Source organism: Cyrtonyx montezumae, unplaced genomic scaffold (genome assembly GCF_038088225.1).
Source record: "Cyrtonyx montezumae isolate F1298 unplaced genomic scaffold, pur_monq_1.0 scaffold_45, whole genome shotgun sequence".
Classification (NCBI taxonomy): domain Eukaryota; kingdom Metazoa; phylum Chordata; class Aves; order Galliformes; family Odontophoridae; genus Cyrtonyx; species Cyrtonyx montezumae.
Window position 1 is genome coordinate 552,918 of NW_027072051.1, and position 15,435 is coordinate 568,352.

Below are 15,435 nucleotides of genomic sequence, written 5' to 3' on the forward strand. Positions count from 1 at the left end.
GTGCCTGCTGCTCGTCTGGCATCCCTGGACCCGGGAGCATCCCTGTCCCCATCCCAGGGTCCCACAGTGTGACATCCCGGGGCGCAGGGACCATATTTGCTGAGCAAAGCGACGGCTGCCCCTGGCTGTGTACCACATCCACGTGAGGGAACTCCATCCCGACCGAATAGGTCGACAAATCCGCACTGAGAGCCCCGCACAGCTCAGTGCTGGGCCACACGGGGTGTCGGTGCTGTTAGGGCTGAAGCTGCCTCGGACAGCAGTGGGTCTGGCCCCGGGGATGCTCCGTCCCAGCCCCAGCAGGCAGCCAGGCTGCGGCCGGGCCACGAACAGAGCGGGCTGTGTGTGCCCCGGAGCCGTCCGTCGGCACAAAGCTGCGCTTGTTCTCGCTGCTCCAGCCCCAGGAGAAGCCTTGTGGGGCAGAGCAGCACCTGGGTGCCCTCCCCAGCACGTCCCTGTCTGTCCAGCGATGCTCTCGGTGTCTCTGTCACTGCGGATTTGTTCATTTATTTGAGTTTGGGGATTTTTTTCTCCCTGGAGAGCTGCGGATGGTCTTAGAGGATGGAGAGGTGGGCTTGGTTGGTTTTGGGGCCTGGGGATGGTGTTGGGTGGCCAAGAGGAGTCCCTGCTACCTGTGGGTCTCTGCCTGTGTGGGGACCTGGGCACACAGGGACAGAGCTGCCTTTGCTGAGGCTGCAGATGGGGTCCCAGGAGGGGGAGCGTCCCTGCACCCCGGCTCAGCCCCTTTGCTCTCCTCTCCCTCCGCAGTGCCTTCCCGGAGCTGCCTCACCAGGATGAACGGGACGGCCAACTTGGCCCCGACCGCCCGCGGCCACTTCACCTCCGCCATCCCGGTGCCGCGATCCACGACCCCCAACAAACCGCCCGCTGCGGGCCCCCCTGCCTCCCACCGGGCCTCATCCCCCCGGACTGCAGCACCTCCCGGCCCCAAAAGCCTCAAACCCAGACCCAGAGCTTCATGCCGTGAGGCAACCGAGAGCCCGGGTGCACCCCCCCAAGGGGGGCAAAGAGCCCCAGTGCCCCCCGGGAAGGGGCTGGGGGGCGGCCGGGTGGACTGCAGCCCGAGGGGGCCTGGGGCCCACCGTCCCGTTGGGATGCTGGCTGAGGACGGGCCCAACGCTGTCCCTACGAGCAGGAGCCCCATGTTTGGGTCAGGGACCATCAGCTTCTCCTCGGCCACCCCACAGAGCCGCCCCGTGACGGCCACCGTTGCCCCATTCCAGTACTGGTGAGCGACGGGGGATGTGAAGTGGTGGTGTGTGGGGGGATGGGGGGAGGTGGGTGGGTATGGCATGAGCTGCATCGTTGGAGCAGTGGGGCTGGAGGAATTGGGGCTGGGGATGCCCTAGTTGGTGTCTCTTGGGTACCCATGAGAATGTGGTGTGGGACAGGGCTAAAGCTGAGGGGATGTGACAACGTAGGGACCCCCACCCCATGGGAATGTTGTTCTCAGAGTCCCCAGAGAGGCTCAGGCTCCATGGCCCCATTTCTGGGGGTCCCCATCTCTGGGTGGGCCCCACTCAGCCCCCACTCTGCCCCCAGGCTGCGGGAGGACAGAGAGCAGAATGCCACGTCCCTGTGTGACACCGCTCCTGCTGAGGTGCCCGACCCCACACCCGGAGCCGTGAGTAAGTCCATGGGGTTTTTGCTGTGTGTGCATGGGGTGTGTGGGGCTCTGTGCACCCCCTGCTTGGGGGCTGCCCGTGTGCTGTGCACGTGGGCTGTATGGGAGCACTGCCCCATGCCCACAGCTCATCCTTGCCCCATCCTGGGGCCGTGCTGGGGTTCCCCCACAAAAAATAGCGCTCAGCTCTGCTGGGGGCGGTGCCTGTGCGGGCGCTTGGCTTTGCTTGCTGCTGGCTTGGTGCTGCTGGGGGCTGCGGGGGGGCTGCGGGTGGGCCACGTGCGTCCCCTGGGGCCGACTGCCTTTGAATGGTGACAATGGGGCACGAGGAGCAGCCCCTGGGGGAGCCGTGGCCGTGTGGGTGCCCCTCGGCCCCGGGTGGGCTCTGCACAGAGCTCAGGCACCGTGGGGAGGGGGCAGTGGGGCCGCGGGGGCCGCTGGCCGCGTTGCAGGGCCTCCGGGAGCAGCTGGCTGCAGCTGGGAGCGGGGCTGGACGCGATGCTCGCGCGGCTGTGGGGCTGAGGCACGGGAGCATCCTTCCCCAAAGCGCAGCAGCAGCGGGAGAGGGGTGGGGAGGAGGGAGCAGAGCCGGGGGGGTGAGGACGGCCCCGGTGTGGGGCGAGGACGGCTGCACGCAGAGGGTGAGCCCGTGAGGCACGAGAAGGGGACGGGGCACGCGTGGGGCTGCCGTGGGGCGGGCAGCCCAGGATCACCCCCGCCGCCCCCCCACGAGGCCCGGCCGCCGCTTGGCTCCCTCTCCTCCTCTTTCTAGTTTTCCAGCAGCTCCAGGAATGACCCATTTCCGAGGAGGCGGCCGGCAGCCAGCTCCCAGCCGGGCCCTGGCACCGGCAGCTCCCCGCGCCCGCCGCCCCCCCCCGGCAGCGCTGTGCCCACGGGCGGGCGCCCAACACTCGCGTGTCCCCCCCCCCACCCCGACCCTCCCATTCGGTGGCAGCGCCGTGAGCGGTGCGGGGCCGGACCCCCGCCCTCCCCCGCTGCGTGGTCGGCTCCGCGCTTTCTCAATGAACCATTCACCAGCGATGGGGGCTGCGGGGGGGGGACAGCCCTTTATTTTCCGGGGAGGGGAGGGGGGCCGCTGAGCCCGGACGTGAGGTCTCCGCAGCGCACCGGGTGCCGGCATCAGCCCGCCGCTCCGCACTGCTCGCTTTGGGGTGTTTTTTTTTGGGGGGGGGTTGGGGCGGGGTGCTGCTGCTCGCAGGGATGCTGGGGCGGCGGTTGCCAGGGCAGCGAGCGGAGGATGGCGAGGGCTGGAGCTGAGGGCGAGGCGCTGCGGGAGCGGCTGCGGCTGATGAGAGCGGACAGAAATCGGTCAGAGCCGCTCCCGGGGCTGCTGGCAGCGGGACTCGGCCGGGGGGGGCCCGGGGGTCCGCTGTGGATGAGTGACGGGGAGCTCCGGGGGGGGGCTTCGTAGCGCCGTGGCAATGGGCACCGCACGCCGTGCTGTCCCCTGCCCGGTCCCTCTGCTTTGGGGGCGGCTGGACCCCGCCGGAGGGCACGGGGCAGCGGGATCCCAAATGACCCGACATCCCCCCCCCCCATCCCCGCCACGGGCCCTGTGCTTAAGCAGCAGCTGCATGGCTTGGCGAAGGTTTTGAGCGGCTTTGGGGTGCAGCGGGGGGGCCCAGCAGCTCCTTTGGGTGCAGAACACCCACTGGGGCACGCTCTGCTCTCGCTCCCGGTGGTGTTGGGGCCGCTCAGCGCTGTGGGGCTGAACCCCAAATCTCCGGGGGGTGGGGGGGACCCAGTTGGGGCCGGCGCTGGCGCTGCCCCCCGCCCTCCCGCTCCTTATCTCCGCAGCGGCGATGTGCTCTAATGCAATATTTCCCGGCGGTTGCCATGGCAGCCTGCGTGAGGTCACCAAATAGACTTAATTCACCCCTCCCGAGGGACGGATAATTAATGAAAAATGATGATAACCAGATCCTGCTCCCCTTGCTTTTCGCCCCCTTGCTTCCCCCGGGCCGTGCCGGTGCTCGGGGGCTGCTGCGGGGCCCCTCCCGCACCCGTCGGAAGTTCCCCCTCCCCCACTTTACCCCCCCCATGGGGACCGCCGTGGGTCGCGGGCGCTCTGCAGGGACCCCGCCGCCTTTGCGCACCCCCCCCCGCAGCGGTGCGGCACCCACAGCCCCGCACGTCCCCGCGTCCCGCTGCGCGTCCCCGCAGTGCTCAGCTCACGCGCGCCCCCGCTCGGCCACGCCCCCCTCCGCGGGAGCGCGCGCCAGCGCCCCGCCCTCTGCCCGCGCCCGAGGAGGGCGGGCCCTTTTTGTTTGCCCGTGACATTCCGCTGGTTCGCAGTGTCCCGCCGGCGGCGGAGCAGTGAGGTGGGGCCGCTCCGCTCCCCCCGCCGCGATCCCCGCTCTCCGCCGGTGGGGCGGGCGCTGACGCCGCTCTTTTCTCTCCCCCCTCTTTCTCTCTCTGCCTTTTTCCCGGCGCGCCCTCGGTGCCGCAGCGGTCCCCGGCGGGTTAAATGATTGCAGCGCGGGGATGCTGGGGAGCAACCTCAAGAGCCTTCCCGACGTGGAGCTGGGCGAGGAGGGCGCGGCGGAGCTGCGCGGATATCGGCGGGGCCCCGACGGCGGCGGAGCGGTGATGCCCAAACGGGCGAAGGCGGCGGCGGCGGCGGCGGGGGGGCCGCGGGGCGCGGAGCTGCGGGTGTTCAAGGCGAGCAGCGCGGAGGGGCGGCTGCCGGCCGGCTCCAACCTGCGCAAGCAGAAGTCGCTCACCAACCTGGCCTTCCTCACCGACGCCGAGAAGAAGCGGCAGCTCTACGAGCCGCGCTGGAGCGACGACATGGCCAAAGGGACGGCCACCTCCGCGGCGGCGGCGGGGGGACGGGGCGGGGGCGGCGGTCCCCGTGGCCGCGAGGCGCCCGCCATGTCGCGCAGTCTGTCCCGTTCCGAGCACTCCCTGCTGCCGCCGCGCTCCGCCGGGCCCCAAAAGCCGCCGCCCGCCGCCGGGAAGCCGAGCCGCATCCCCCGCGGGCCCTACGCCGAGGTGAAGCCGCTCAGCAAAGCCCCCGAGGCGGGCGGAGGCGGAGGGGGAGGCAAGTGCGACGACGAGCTGCTGGGCGGCAAGGGGCCGGCGGCGGCGGGGGCCGAGGAGAAGGCGTACCTGAAGGTGGACCCCGAGCTGGTGGTGACGGTGCTGGGCGACCTGGAGCAGCTGCTCTTCAGCCAGATGTTGGGTGAGTGCGGCCCCCCCCTCCCCGCCCGCAGCACCCGGGCACAACCGGCGGGGTTCGGCTCGTGGGCGACAGCTGTTGCGGGACGAGGACGTGCGGGAAGCGCGGCTCCCGGGGGGCTCCGGGGTCCCTCTGCCGCACGGCCCGGCTGCGGGGCCGCGTGCGAGGCCGTGCGGAGCGGGGCTGCCCCGGCCCCGTGCGCGCCGTCGGCCGCGTCTCTTTTCCGAGCGGGACCCGAGGGCGCAGCGCTGCTCGGTCCTGGGGGGGGAGGGTCCCACTCGGGGCCGTCGCGTGGAGTGTGCGGGCCGCTCTCGCCCACGGCTGCGTGCGATGCTGCGGCGGGGAGCGGCTCTGCGTGGCCGGTTCTTCCCCTTGCCGTGCCCGGTGCGTGGACGCGCGCTGCTCTCCAGGAAAGCATCACGGCGTTCCCCAGTGCCCGCAGCTCGCGAGAAGATGGCAAACCATCTCGGTGCAGCCATGATGGAGCTGCCGGTCCGTGGGGGCACGGTGGTTGGGGGCCGCGGGCTGGGACGGACCCCACTGCGGTGCGGGGCTGTGCCCTGGCTGCCGTGGGGTCCCGTGGCTGCCGTGCCCAGAGGTGGTGTGTGTGGGGTCACTGTCGCTGCTCGGGGTCCCTTGGACGGCCGCTGCCGGTGAGGCCAGGTCCCGCAGCAGGGTTGTGGGGACGCCTGTTCCTAAGGGGTGTTCATCACTGTGTGCCCCCGTGACGCTGCTTTTAGGGGTCCCTCGGGGAGAACCCTCGCGGTTCCCTCGTGCGGGTGCAGGACTGGCCCGGTCGGAGCCAGAAGCAGCTGGTGGAGGTTTTGGGGAGGTTCCCCCTGCGGCTGCGCTGGGGCGGAGCATCCCCGCGGGCTGTGCTCGCTGCTGCCCTTGGCCGGGCTGGGTTGGCCCAGTGCTGCCACGTCGGGTGTGGGAATCCTCAGCTCTGAGCTCCCCGGGGTCCCTCGTTGTCTCAGCACGCGCACAGTGCTGGGTTTCTGAGGTGGGAAGTGCTGGATCCCCACTGCCAGCTGTAGGTCCTGGCAGGTCACGTCATCCCCGTGCTCCTCTCCTCGCATGGGGCTGTGGCTGCGTGTTTGCATTCAGGGAGAGCTGTGCTGCTGGATCACAGCTGCTCTGTTCACTGAGCCACCAACGACCCAGCGTGTCCTTGGTGGTCTGAGGAGCTCGGGATGCCCGGGGGAGCAGCGTGGTGGGGGCTGCTCCCTCACCTTGCACGTGAGGTGTGTGCTGAGCTCCGGGCGCTGACCCTTTGCCGATCCACTGTCGTCCATGGGAGCAAACCCACAGGGATGGCAGCTCCACGCAGACCTCCCGGAGCTGTCACCCCGTGCTGAGCTGTGCCTCCACCCGAGCTCTGAGGGCGGTGGCTCTCGGATGTGCTCTGCATCCTTGATCTCCTCACCTGAGTGCCCATCTCCGTTCTGTGCTGCCAGGAACGCTCCCCCACTGTAAGGTAAATAACTCCCAATGATGGTACTTCGCAAAGAGATAGCATAGAGGATGGTATATTTTAAGTCGTTCTATATAAACAGAATACAGATAATACAAAAGAGAAGATGGCTCACCTTTACGATGACAAGGCTCGCAGGGGACTCCACGTGGGAGGGATCTCTAAGAAGAGATCCTTCCCTGGTGGTGGTCAGCCCTTAAATGGGGTTTGGGAGAGGTGGAGCCAGGCTCCACCCCTTCCACTCACACAGGTATATCACCTTCACCTGTGCCCCCGTGGCTGACTCGGTGCTCACCTCAGGTGACCCATCAGTGGTTCAGGCCGTGATTCAGCAGTTCCCATACACCCACCTCTGCTGGAGGTGCAGCGTTGGCCGCAGGAGTGGTTTGTGTAGTGGTGGCCCAACGTTCCCTCTCTGCAGGGAGAGGTCAGCGGGGCACGGCAACCACGTGTGCTTTGTGGAGGCTATTTCTGACATCCAAATTACACGGTGCACACCAAGCTGAAGCTGAGCGTCCTCATCAAAGCAGGCTGGTGGCCGGGCGTGCTGGTGCTGCGGGATGAAGGGCACAGAGGCAGCACGTGCTCGCTGTGCATCCCCAGGGCAGCACTGCAGCCGTTCCCATGGCCATCTCTTACTGTCTGCAGTGCCTCTGTAGGGGCTGCTGATGGGCAGTGATCCCCAGGGGAAGCAGTGTTGGCAGCGCGGCCTTGGAGTGCATGGCAGTGCCGTGCAGCTCAGCTCACCCGAGCTCTTCCAGCCCCAGCAGTGCATTATTGCTTCTTACAGCAATGTTGCTCCTCTCCTGGTGCACCCATGCAGCAGTGATGAGGTTGTTGGGGTGGGAATTGGTTTCCTTCTGGCAGCAGAACGGAGCTCCCGTGTTCAGGGAGAGGGTGAGGAGAAGGGGGGGATCCGTGTGGTGATGGTGGTGCTGAGAAATGCACGCTGGTCTTCTCAGGTTTCCTGTGGAAAAGCAGCAGAGCAAACATCTGAAGGCACAACTGCTCCGAGATGGGTTGGTGGAACAAATCGTTCCCTCAGACAGCTTGAGAAATGATGCTTCACGAGGAGCTTTCCCAGGGACTGGCTGCGCTTTGCCCCCAGATCCAACGCTCTCCCACCAAAGCCACGTGGCTGAATGCAAAACTGGGCACGGTTCTGTTTCCCTGGGGGCACCAGCAGGCTGCCCCCCACCCAGGGCTGTGTCTGGGCAATGTGTGGAGGACGTGGCCCTGCTGAGCCCCGTGGCGTCCCCTCTGTGTGCTGCCAGCTTCGGGGGCACTCCCTTTGGGTGGCACTCGGAGGTGCCCTGCAACTCTGTGCCTTTTGCCGGGTCCCCCTCCCACATCCCAGCTCTCAGTGCTGGACACTGCTGTCCCCTGTTCCCCCCACTCCCCTTCCTGCTCCTTCCCCGACCCGGGCTGGGCTTTGTGCCTGCTGCCCGGGGATGGAGGCTGGTGCCAGCACAGCACAGAGCCACAGCCCATGGCCCTGGCACTGTGTCACCCCTGAGCGACGCCAGCGTCCAGGGACAGCTGAGGGCACAGCCATGGTGCTGCGGGGTGCTGGCGGGGTTCTGCGGGGTGCTGGCGGGGTTCTGCGGGGTCCTGGCAGGGTTCTGCGGGGTCCTGGCAGGGTTCTGCGGGGTCCTGGCAGGGTTCTGCGGGGTCCTGGCAGGGTTCTGCAGGGTCCTGGCAGGGTTCTGCGGGGTCCTGGCAGGGTTCTGTGGGGTCCTGGCAGGGTTCTGTGGGGTCCTGGCGGGGTTCTGTGGGGTCCTGGCGGGGTTCTGTGGGGTCCTGGCAGGGTCCTGGCGGGGTCCTGGTGGGGTCCTGGCGGGGTTCTGTGGGCTGCAGGCTCTGGTCACATTGCTCACATGGCTCTGTGGTGCCTGGTGACATTTCCCAGGCTGAACTAAACAGTGTCCCTGCATGGGTGGCACTGGGTGATGTGTGTGGCAGCAGTGCCCTGGGTGTGCACGTGTGTGTGCCCCGGTGCAGCTGCCTGGGGCAGCTCTGTCCATCGGGGTGGTTGGTCCCGGGTTCGGGTCTCGGGGTGATGCTCAGAGGTGTGGGAGGTGAGCTGCAAAGTCACGTCCTCCTCTGGTGTGCAAACGCTCTCCTGGGAGAGCACAGAGATGGCAGTGGGAACTGGAGCAGCTGCTCCTTTGGGGTGGGCTCTGGGGCAGCAGTGCTGGGGATGTGGGGGGCTGGGGGCACAGTGCTGCTGCCAGGAGGGAGAAGGGGAGCGGGGCTTCCCCGGTGCTGCTGCATTGCAGCTCCCAGCCGGGAGCAGAGCTGGGAAGGCAGGGGATGCTGCATTGCAGGGCTGAGATTAGAGCTGTGCAAATGGAGATGTGCCGGTGCTGGAGCAGCTCAGATCTGCTCGTCCTTCCTCTCTTTCCTCCACGCTTTGTTTCGCTCGAGCATTTCTTTCATTCCTTACGCCGCTGTTTCCCTGCTCCATTTGAGGCAGCAGTGTATTTCTTTTCATTTGGGAGGAGGGCTGAGGTTCCTCTCTGGAAGGAGCTGCTGGAACCTGGCAGGGCTGACCTGAGGCATCGCCTGCAGTGAGCGGAGGGAGTGAGCTCCTGGGCTGGAGGGCTGCTCTGTCACCGTGTGCCCTGCACGGTGTCTGTCCCAGCAGCGGTGGGTGAAGGGATCACAGGAGGTGGCCGGGGGGGTCGGGTCTGGGGCTGAGCTGTGGGGTCACGTCCACGCAGCCCTGTGCAGCCCCGCTGGGCTCTGTGCTCTCTCCACTCCCTCTGTGTGTGTTGCACTGGGTCGTGTCCCCAGCTGTGGCTGCAGGACCCTGTGAGGGCATCTGGATGAGCTGCCTCAGTGGGGGGCTCCCGAGGTGTGAGTCCTGCCCAGCCCCGTGGGGTCTGTGGGGTTCCCAGCCCGGGCAGTGCTGAGCTCCCACCCGTGGGACCGCAGCATCCCTCTGGCAGTGCTGTCCCAGCCCTACCCTGAGCAGCATGGCTCAGCCCCAGCGCAGCACCGAGTCACGTTTGGAGCTGCAGCTCAGGTGGGGCTCCGTTGCCATCTATTTATAGACGTGTGAGCTCTCAGTGTGGCAGAGGCTGAGAATAACTCCTGATCACACGCGTCTCCAAATCGCACGCCTGCTGCCCGTGTGCATCGCCGCCTTTCCTGGGCTCCCTGCACGTCGGTGTGGGGTGCAGTGTGGGGCCGTGCCCACCCCACACACAGCAGAGAGTGAGGGATGTGCTCCTGCATGGAGGAGAGGGGACCACTCCGTGGGGTGGGATCTGTGGGGCATCTCTGTGACACAGCCCCGGGCTGGGGAGTGCTGGGGGCTGTCCGGGTGCTCCCACTCTGTGTCCATCTCCAAGAGGAGGAGGGGATCGCGTCGATGGAGCTGTGGAGTTGGCACTGGGGCTCAGAGCTGCTCTGCGTGGGGGGGATCTGTGTCCTTCTGTCCTCCAGGCCGAGTACAGCAGCTGGGGACCGGTCCACCAGCAGAGGAGCAACCCTCCTTCCTTCGGGGCAGGAGCAGCTGTTGGAGGCGAGCAGCACCTCCAGCCATCCCCTCCTCATTTCCCTGAGCCCTCGGAGCTGTGCTCTGCTGTGCAGCATCCCGGTGCTCTGCAGATCCATCATCGGAGACGTTGTGCTATTTTCAGTTAGTTTTCCAAGTCGAGATTATTGGCTCGTGGGTCTCCGTTCCCAGATGGAGAACATGTGGTGGGTTCCTGCAGGGGAAGGGAACGGCCCCGACTGTGGGGGATGAGCGGGGTGTGCTGTGGGGAGGGGACCCCGACCCACGGCTCCGTTCGTAAGGACACGTGTGGAGCTGCCCCGAGTGCCCCCCACGCCGCGTTGCCGAGTGGCCCTCGGGGCAGAGGTGTTGATTTGTTTTGTTGCTAAGATTCTCGTTCCCTTTGTGGGAATAAAGCGAGCTGTTGTGTGGTTTTCGTTCTCTAAAGCTTCAAAGGGAAGGCAGCCCGGGCTGGCAGCTCCTTTCTGTGCCGCCGGTGCCTGTTTTCCATCCCAAACCGTCCATGTTTTGCGGCTCAATAGCACATCCGAGACAATGGCTTTAGAAATCCGACGCCTGCGTTTTGGACCCGCGGAGCTGAGGCACAGCCAAGGGATGCTTTGGGTGCCAGAACCGTGCGCGTGGGGAGGAGGAGGAGGAGGAGGAGGAGGAGGAGGAAGACAAACTTGCTCTGATGGGACGTTTCCAAGGAGATGGTGGTAACGATCTCTGGTTTCCATGCAGCTTCTCAGCCCTCTGCAGTGTCCTTGCTCCTCAGCAGGCGTGACACGCGTCCCGTGCAGCCCTGTCCTGGAAGTGCTGTGGGGTCGGGGGGGGTGTGCGGAGCCCACAGATGTGGGGCAGTTTTGGGGGCGCTGCCCCATCGTTCCCACACTGCTGCTCGGGGTGGCAGCGCCGGAGGGCGGAGCGCTCCTTCCCCGCATCAGTGCCACTGTCTCACACTGCATTGCCCGGCTCTGGGATGGGGCTGTGGGGTGGGGGACCCCACGGGGGCCCTGCAGGACCCTGCGCAGGTTCCTGGGCACCGATGCACTGTGCTGCCCCTTCTCTTCTGCCCTCCCCTGCGGGGCTGCAGTGGGGGCTGCCGTGGGGGCTGCAGTGGGGGCTGCCCCTGCCCTGTGCTCCGTGCTCTCCCATCTCAGGAGGAGCAGAGGAGTGTGGAGCACCGCTGCTCCCACGTGGGGCTGTGTTTGCTGAAGAAAAGCGGCCCAGCCCCATCGCCTCCGCGTTTGGCGGAGCAGTGCTCTCCTGGTGGATCTCATTGTGCTTCGTACTGGAGCAGAGAGCACATTTTATTGCTTTTTTTTCCTTCTTTTTCTTTTTTTTTCCTTTTCAATGACTTTTCCCATTTTTGTATTTTCTTGTTTTCCTCGGGTAAATTCTGCCACCGCTCGGGGCGCTCCTGGGGGCACTGCTCAGTGCTGGAGCTCACGGCGTGCACGTCGCCCTCGGCTGTGCCGGATGCGCTGCCTGCTTTGCACCAGCGTCGTGTGCCCGCTCCTTCTGCATCCCCTTCCCTGCTCTGTGCTGTCAGATGCTCGCCTCAGTCCAGCGGTGCCGTGCACAATCACTTCCCTGCTCCACGCTCGGTGTCGGTGGGAGCACGTCCCAGAGAAGACAGATCGTTTCCCCATCGTGGCTGATGTTCCCCTGTGGTGGATCAGGGCTGTGGTTGTGTGTTGGCAGAGCTGGGACGGGAGCACGGAGCCCCTTCTGAGAGCAGAGCTCCGACCGCATGGCAGTGCTGCTCCTGCGGGCATCCCCTGCCCCACGGGCAGAAGGAAGAAGGGGGCAGAGCCCAATCCCTCTCCCCTCGTCTTGGGTAGCAAAAACACTGCTGTTGCTTGGAAAGGCTTTTCCTGGGGGCAGGGAGAGGCGTGTGGGGCTGGGGCACTGTGTCCCTCCCCTGGTACAGCGTGCTGGAGGCACTGCAGCTACAGCGAGGTGTGAGGGGGTGGGTGTGTGGTGGGGCCCCGGGGATGGAAGCTCTGGGGTCACTGTGGGGCTGGCTGTGGGAGCAGAGGGCTCATGGGGGGGCGTGTGGGACCGGTGCCGCCCTCAGCTCTGGTTGGGATGGGGTTGGGAGCCACGTGTGCACGGGGGGGTGTGCGCAGGATTGCTGTGGGGCCCACTCTGCTCCATTGTAAGGACGTCACTCATACAGCTCCGACAGCATCTGTCAAAACGCGTCCTCCCGTCCTTGGCGCTCCTGGGGAGAGGGAGCTGTTGGCCCCCTAATGAGCCTGACATCAATTAATCATCAGCCTCCAAATTAGCACTGTGGCAGTGTACGTGGGAGGGAAGCCGTTCCCCAGATGGAAGTAGGAATAGCCCGGGTTATCTCCCTGCTCCCCGAGGGGGTGGCAGCCGTGGGGCCGCTACCGCAGCCGAGTGGGGTGGGGGTGCCTCCCTCATCTGCTGGGGGCTCCTGGGGATCCCAGCTGCTCGGGGGGGGGGGGGCTCAGCACCAGAGGGGCCTTCTGTGGGTGAGGGACACTCATCTGGGCCCACCAGGAGCAGTGTCACGAGGACACGGGCGGCTCTGGGTGTGCTGTCCCTGCTCAGGGCGGTGGCAGCTTGGAGCTGCGGGGTCGGTTGGGAAGGGGTGCTCAGGTCTGAGCTCAGTGGTGTGGAGCAGAGGAGGACATTTTGTGCTCCTGCTGGAGATGCACGAGGACTCCTCGGCTGTCGGGGACGGACGGACGGACCGAGTGTCCACCAGAGCCCAGCTGAGGCCACGGAGAATTGTGTTTGCAACGCATTGCTCTGCACAAAGCTCTCAGTCACAAGGAGAAGGGGACAAAGGGCTCCCTGTTCCCCCCGTCCCACTGGGTGCAATTCCAACAGTTAAAAAGCAAATGTGAGTTGTTTGTCTCTGAATATAAAGCTTCCCCAAGCATGGCTGCGCTCTGGCTGGGAGCAGGGCTGCTGGCTCTGCTAATGACTGTGTGCTCGTTTGGAGCTTTGCTCGTGGCAAATGGGAACCAGCACGAGCCAGGAGCCCTTCCCCACCACCCCTGGTACGGGGACGTGGGATGAGGAGCAGACAGCTCTGAGTGATGAAGCCCATTTGGGGCAGCCCTGGGTGCAGGGCTCCACCCGCAGCGTGGACGGATGGGTTTGGGGGGGCTGCCCGAGCTCAGGGGTAACGTTGCTGATCCACTGGTGTTGGTTCCCAGCAGGAAGGGGATGGGGATGTGTGGGTGACGGGCACCTGGCCCTGCAGTGTGTGCGGGGCTGGAGGAGCCCCCTCAGCACTTGGCTGCCTCTGTGCTGTCTGCGTGGAGCACCCATGGGAGCAGTGGGGCCACTGAGGCGGTGTTGGTGCTGAGGGCACCCAGAGCTGCACAGCTGTGCTCTGTGGCCACGGGGACCTCGACCCCAAATCTGTGGGAGCTGAGCCCCCCGACCTGGGCTGTGCTTCCCACCATTGCTCCCAGTGCCACGAGGACACTGGGGCAGTGGGGTGGGGGGCGATGGGGAGCCCGGCTCAGTCCTTTGGGTGCAGCCCCAGGCGGGTGCCCCCAGCACCCAGACCCCCTCCTCCAGTCTGACCACGGCGATGTCCCCGGATGCGCAGCGCATCGGGTGGGCACCGAAGCAGTTAAGAGAAGGATTTGTGCTCTGGAAACCCACATTGCCTTCCTTAGGTCCCGTGAATCAGCCCATTGCCTGGGCCGGATAAAGCCCCATTGATGCGCACTGTGCTCGCTCGGCTTTTCTCTTCCTCCGCTGCTGAAGCAGAATCAGGTGAAATCTCTATGGCAACGAGCAGATGACAGCGAGTCTTGTTGCCTTGGAAATGAGACAGGAGGAAAAAAAAAAGGACCCAAAAAAACGCACCCGAAAGAGCCATCTGGAATGGTGGATTTCCACCGTGGCCGCCCCGTGCGGGGTGGGGAGCGGCACCATCTGCCCCCGGGGATTTCACTTCGCTTTTGTCCCCCGTTGGTGGTTCGGATGGTTCTGCGTGAGGTCCGTGGGTCCCCTGGAGCTGACGGCAGGCAGTGGTGCAGTGGGGCATCACAACCAACCCCGCTCTGGGAGCAGCCCCGGCTCCGTGGGGCACAGTCTGAGCAGTGGGGGTTTGGGGCAGCAGTGGGGGTTTGGGGCAGCCGTGGGGCGGAGGTGTGATGGCTGAGCTCGTCCTGATGGAGACAGAGCTGCTTTGGATGTGCAGGTGGGGTGGTTTGGGGCCAAGCATCCATTGAAAGAATAACCCACAAATGGGCTGGGGGCCCGGGCTGGATCTCTCCAGCGTGTTCGCTTGGAAAGTAGTGTATGGGAGAGACCCAATTAACTAGATTTATGGCTGCTCGAGCCTGAGAAAGTCTGAATCCCTTTTAAAAGCTTGGCTCGCTGCAGCCAGGCCGTGTTCGGGCTCCAGGTCTCCCAGCCCTGCCCTCGTTAGGAGGAGCTCAGGGCTTAGCGGCAGCATCGCCCCACAAGTGCTGATGCGGCTGAAGCCGTCCCGGCTGTCACTGCTGCTGATCTGTCCCCTGCTGCCGGCAGGGAGCTGCGGGGACGGCCCGGCCGTGAAATCAGGCGCTGCTATGGGATGGCCGTGGTTATGGGGCTGGCCGTGGTTTATGGGGTGGCTCAGATCGTGCCTTACCCGCGTTTCCCTGCTGGCTTTGCCCCCCTCTGTTTGACCCCACCGTGGGGGTGAGCCCAGGGCACACTGAGCCCCATCCGTCCTCGTCCCGTGGGCGGTGTCACGCCGCGGTCACGGGGAAGGAAGGACTCGTTGAACCGCAGGGGGAGGGATGAGGAGCTGTGACCGCCTGCAGCCCGGCGGCATCGCAGCTGGGACGGGGGAGGCAGAACGAGCAGGGGCTGTGCGGGACACCTCCCCGGGCAGCGAGCCCGGCCCAGGACGAGTGCCCGACTGCGCCCGGCGCGGCTGAGCCGTCCCCGCTGCTCTTCGGCAGCTGGGAGCATCTGGCTGCTGCAGGCTTGCTAAATCGATGAGGAGAGGAATCCGGCACGCTGCCGCCGTTCCCACACTGCAGCCCTTCCCAGGGCTCGGCCGACCCCGGCCCCTCACCCACCCCTGGCAGTGGGGCTGCGGTGCCGCCCCTCGGGGTCACCGCTCTGCCCGGGGGAGGGGACCCGGCTGTGCCAACGTGCCCCCCTAGGAGGATGCTGGCTCCCCCTGTCCCCAGGTGCAGAGCAGGATGGCACCGTGCCCCCTCCTCCCTGCCTGCACATCCCCACCCCCCTGTGCCCCACATTCCAGCTCTGGTTGGGGGCTGCGCTTGCCGGCCCCGTTCACCCCACTGTGCTGTGGGTTTTCACCTGCTTCATTTAACCTGTCTCATCGCCGCTCCCTGCACTCATCATCACCTCGGAGGGTCACCCACAGAGCAGTGTGTGGATGGGGGGGCACACGGTCCCAGGGATGCAGTTGGAGGGGGGGCACGGTCCCACTCGTGTGCTGGCTGTGCAGGCACATGGTAGGAGCTTGCCCCCCCCGTCCCTGCATGGCTGTGTGCCACGGTGCGTTGGGCCGCAGCCCAAAGGCTTAAAATTGGGGGTCAGAGCCCAGCTGATACCCGTGGGGGGGTGTCAGTGCTTCGGGGGCACACGGG

General features: G+C 66.0%; 2 protein-coding genes across 2 annotated transcripts in view; one reads left to right on the forward strand and one right to left on the reverse strand.

The window, feature by feature from the left end:
• Positions 1-781: 781 nt before the first annotated feature.
• The window catches only part of NAV1 (neuron navigator 1), a 34,317-nt gene continuing 19,663 nt past the window's right edge, over positions 782-15,435 (forward strand). Inside the window, exons 1-3 of the mRNA XM_065747459.1 lie at positions 782-1,249; positions 1,564-1,649; positions 4,116-4,850. Of these exons, the coding sequence (XP_065603531.1) occupies positions 795-1,249; positions 1,564-1,649; positions 4,116-4,850 (1,276 nt within the window). The 5' untranslated portion in view covers positions 782-794. The remainder of the gene's footprint in view (positions 1,250-1,563; positions 1,650-4,115; positions 4,851-15,435) is intronic.
• Positions 9,825-15,435, reverse strand: part of PPP1R12B (protein phosphatase 1 regulatory subunit 12B) — a 115,875-nt gene continuing 110,264 nt past the window's right edge. The window contains exon 26 of the transcript XR_010622878.1: positions 9,825-9,843. The gene's annotated coding sequence lies outside the window, so the exon portion shown is untranslated. The remainder of the gene's footprint in view (positions 9,844-15,435) is intronic.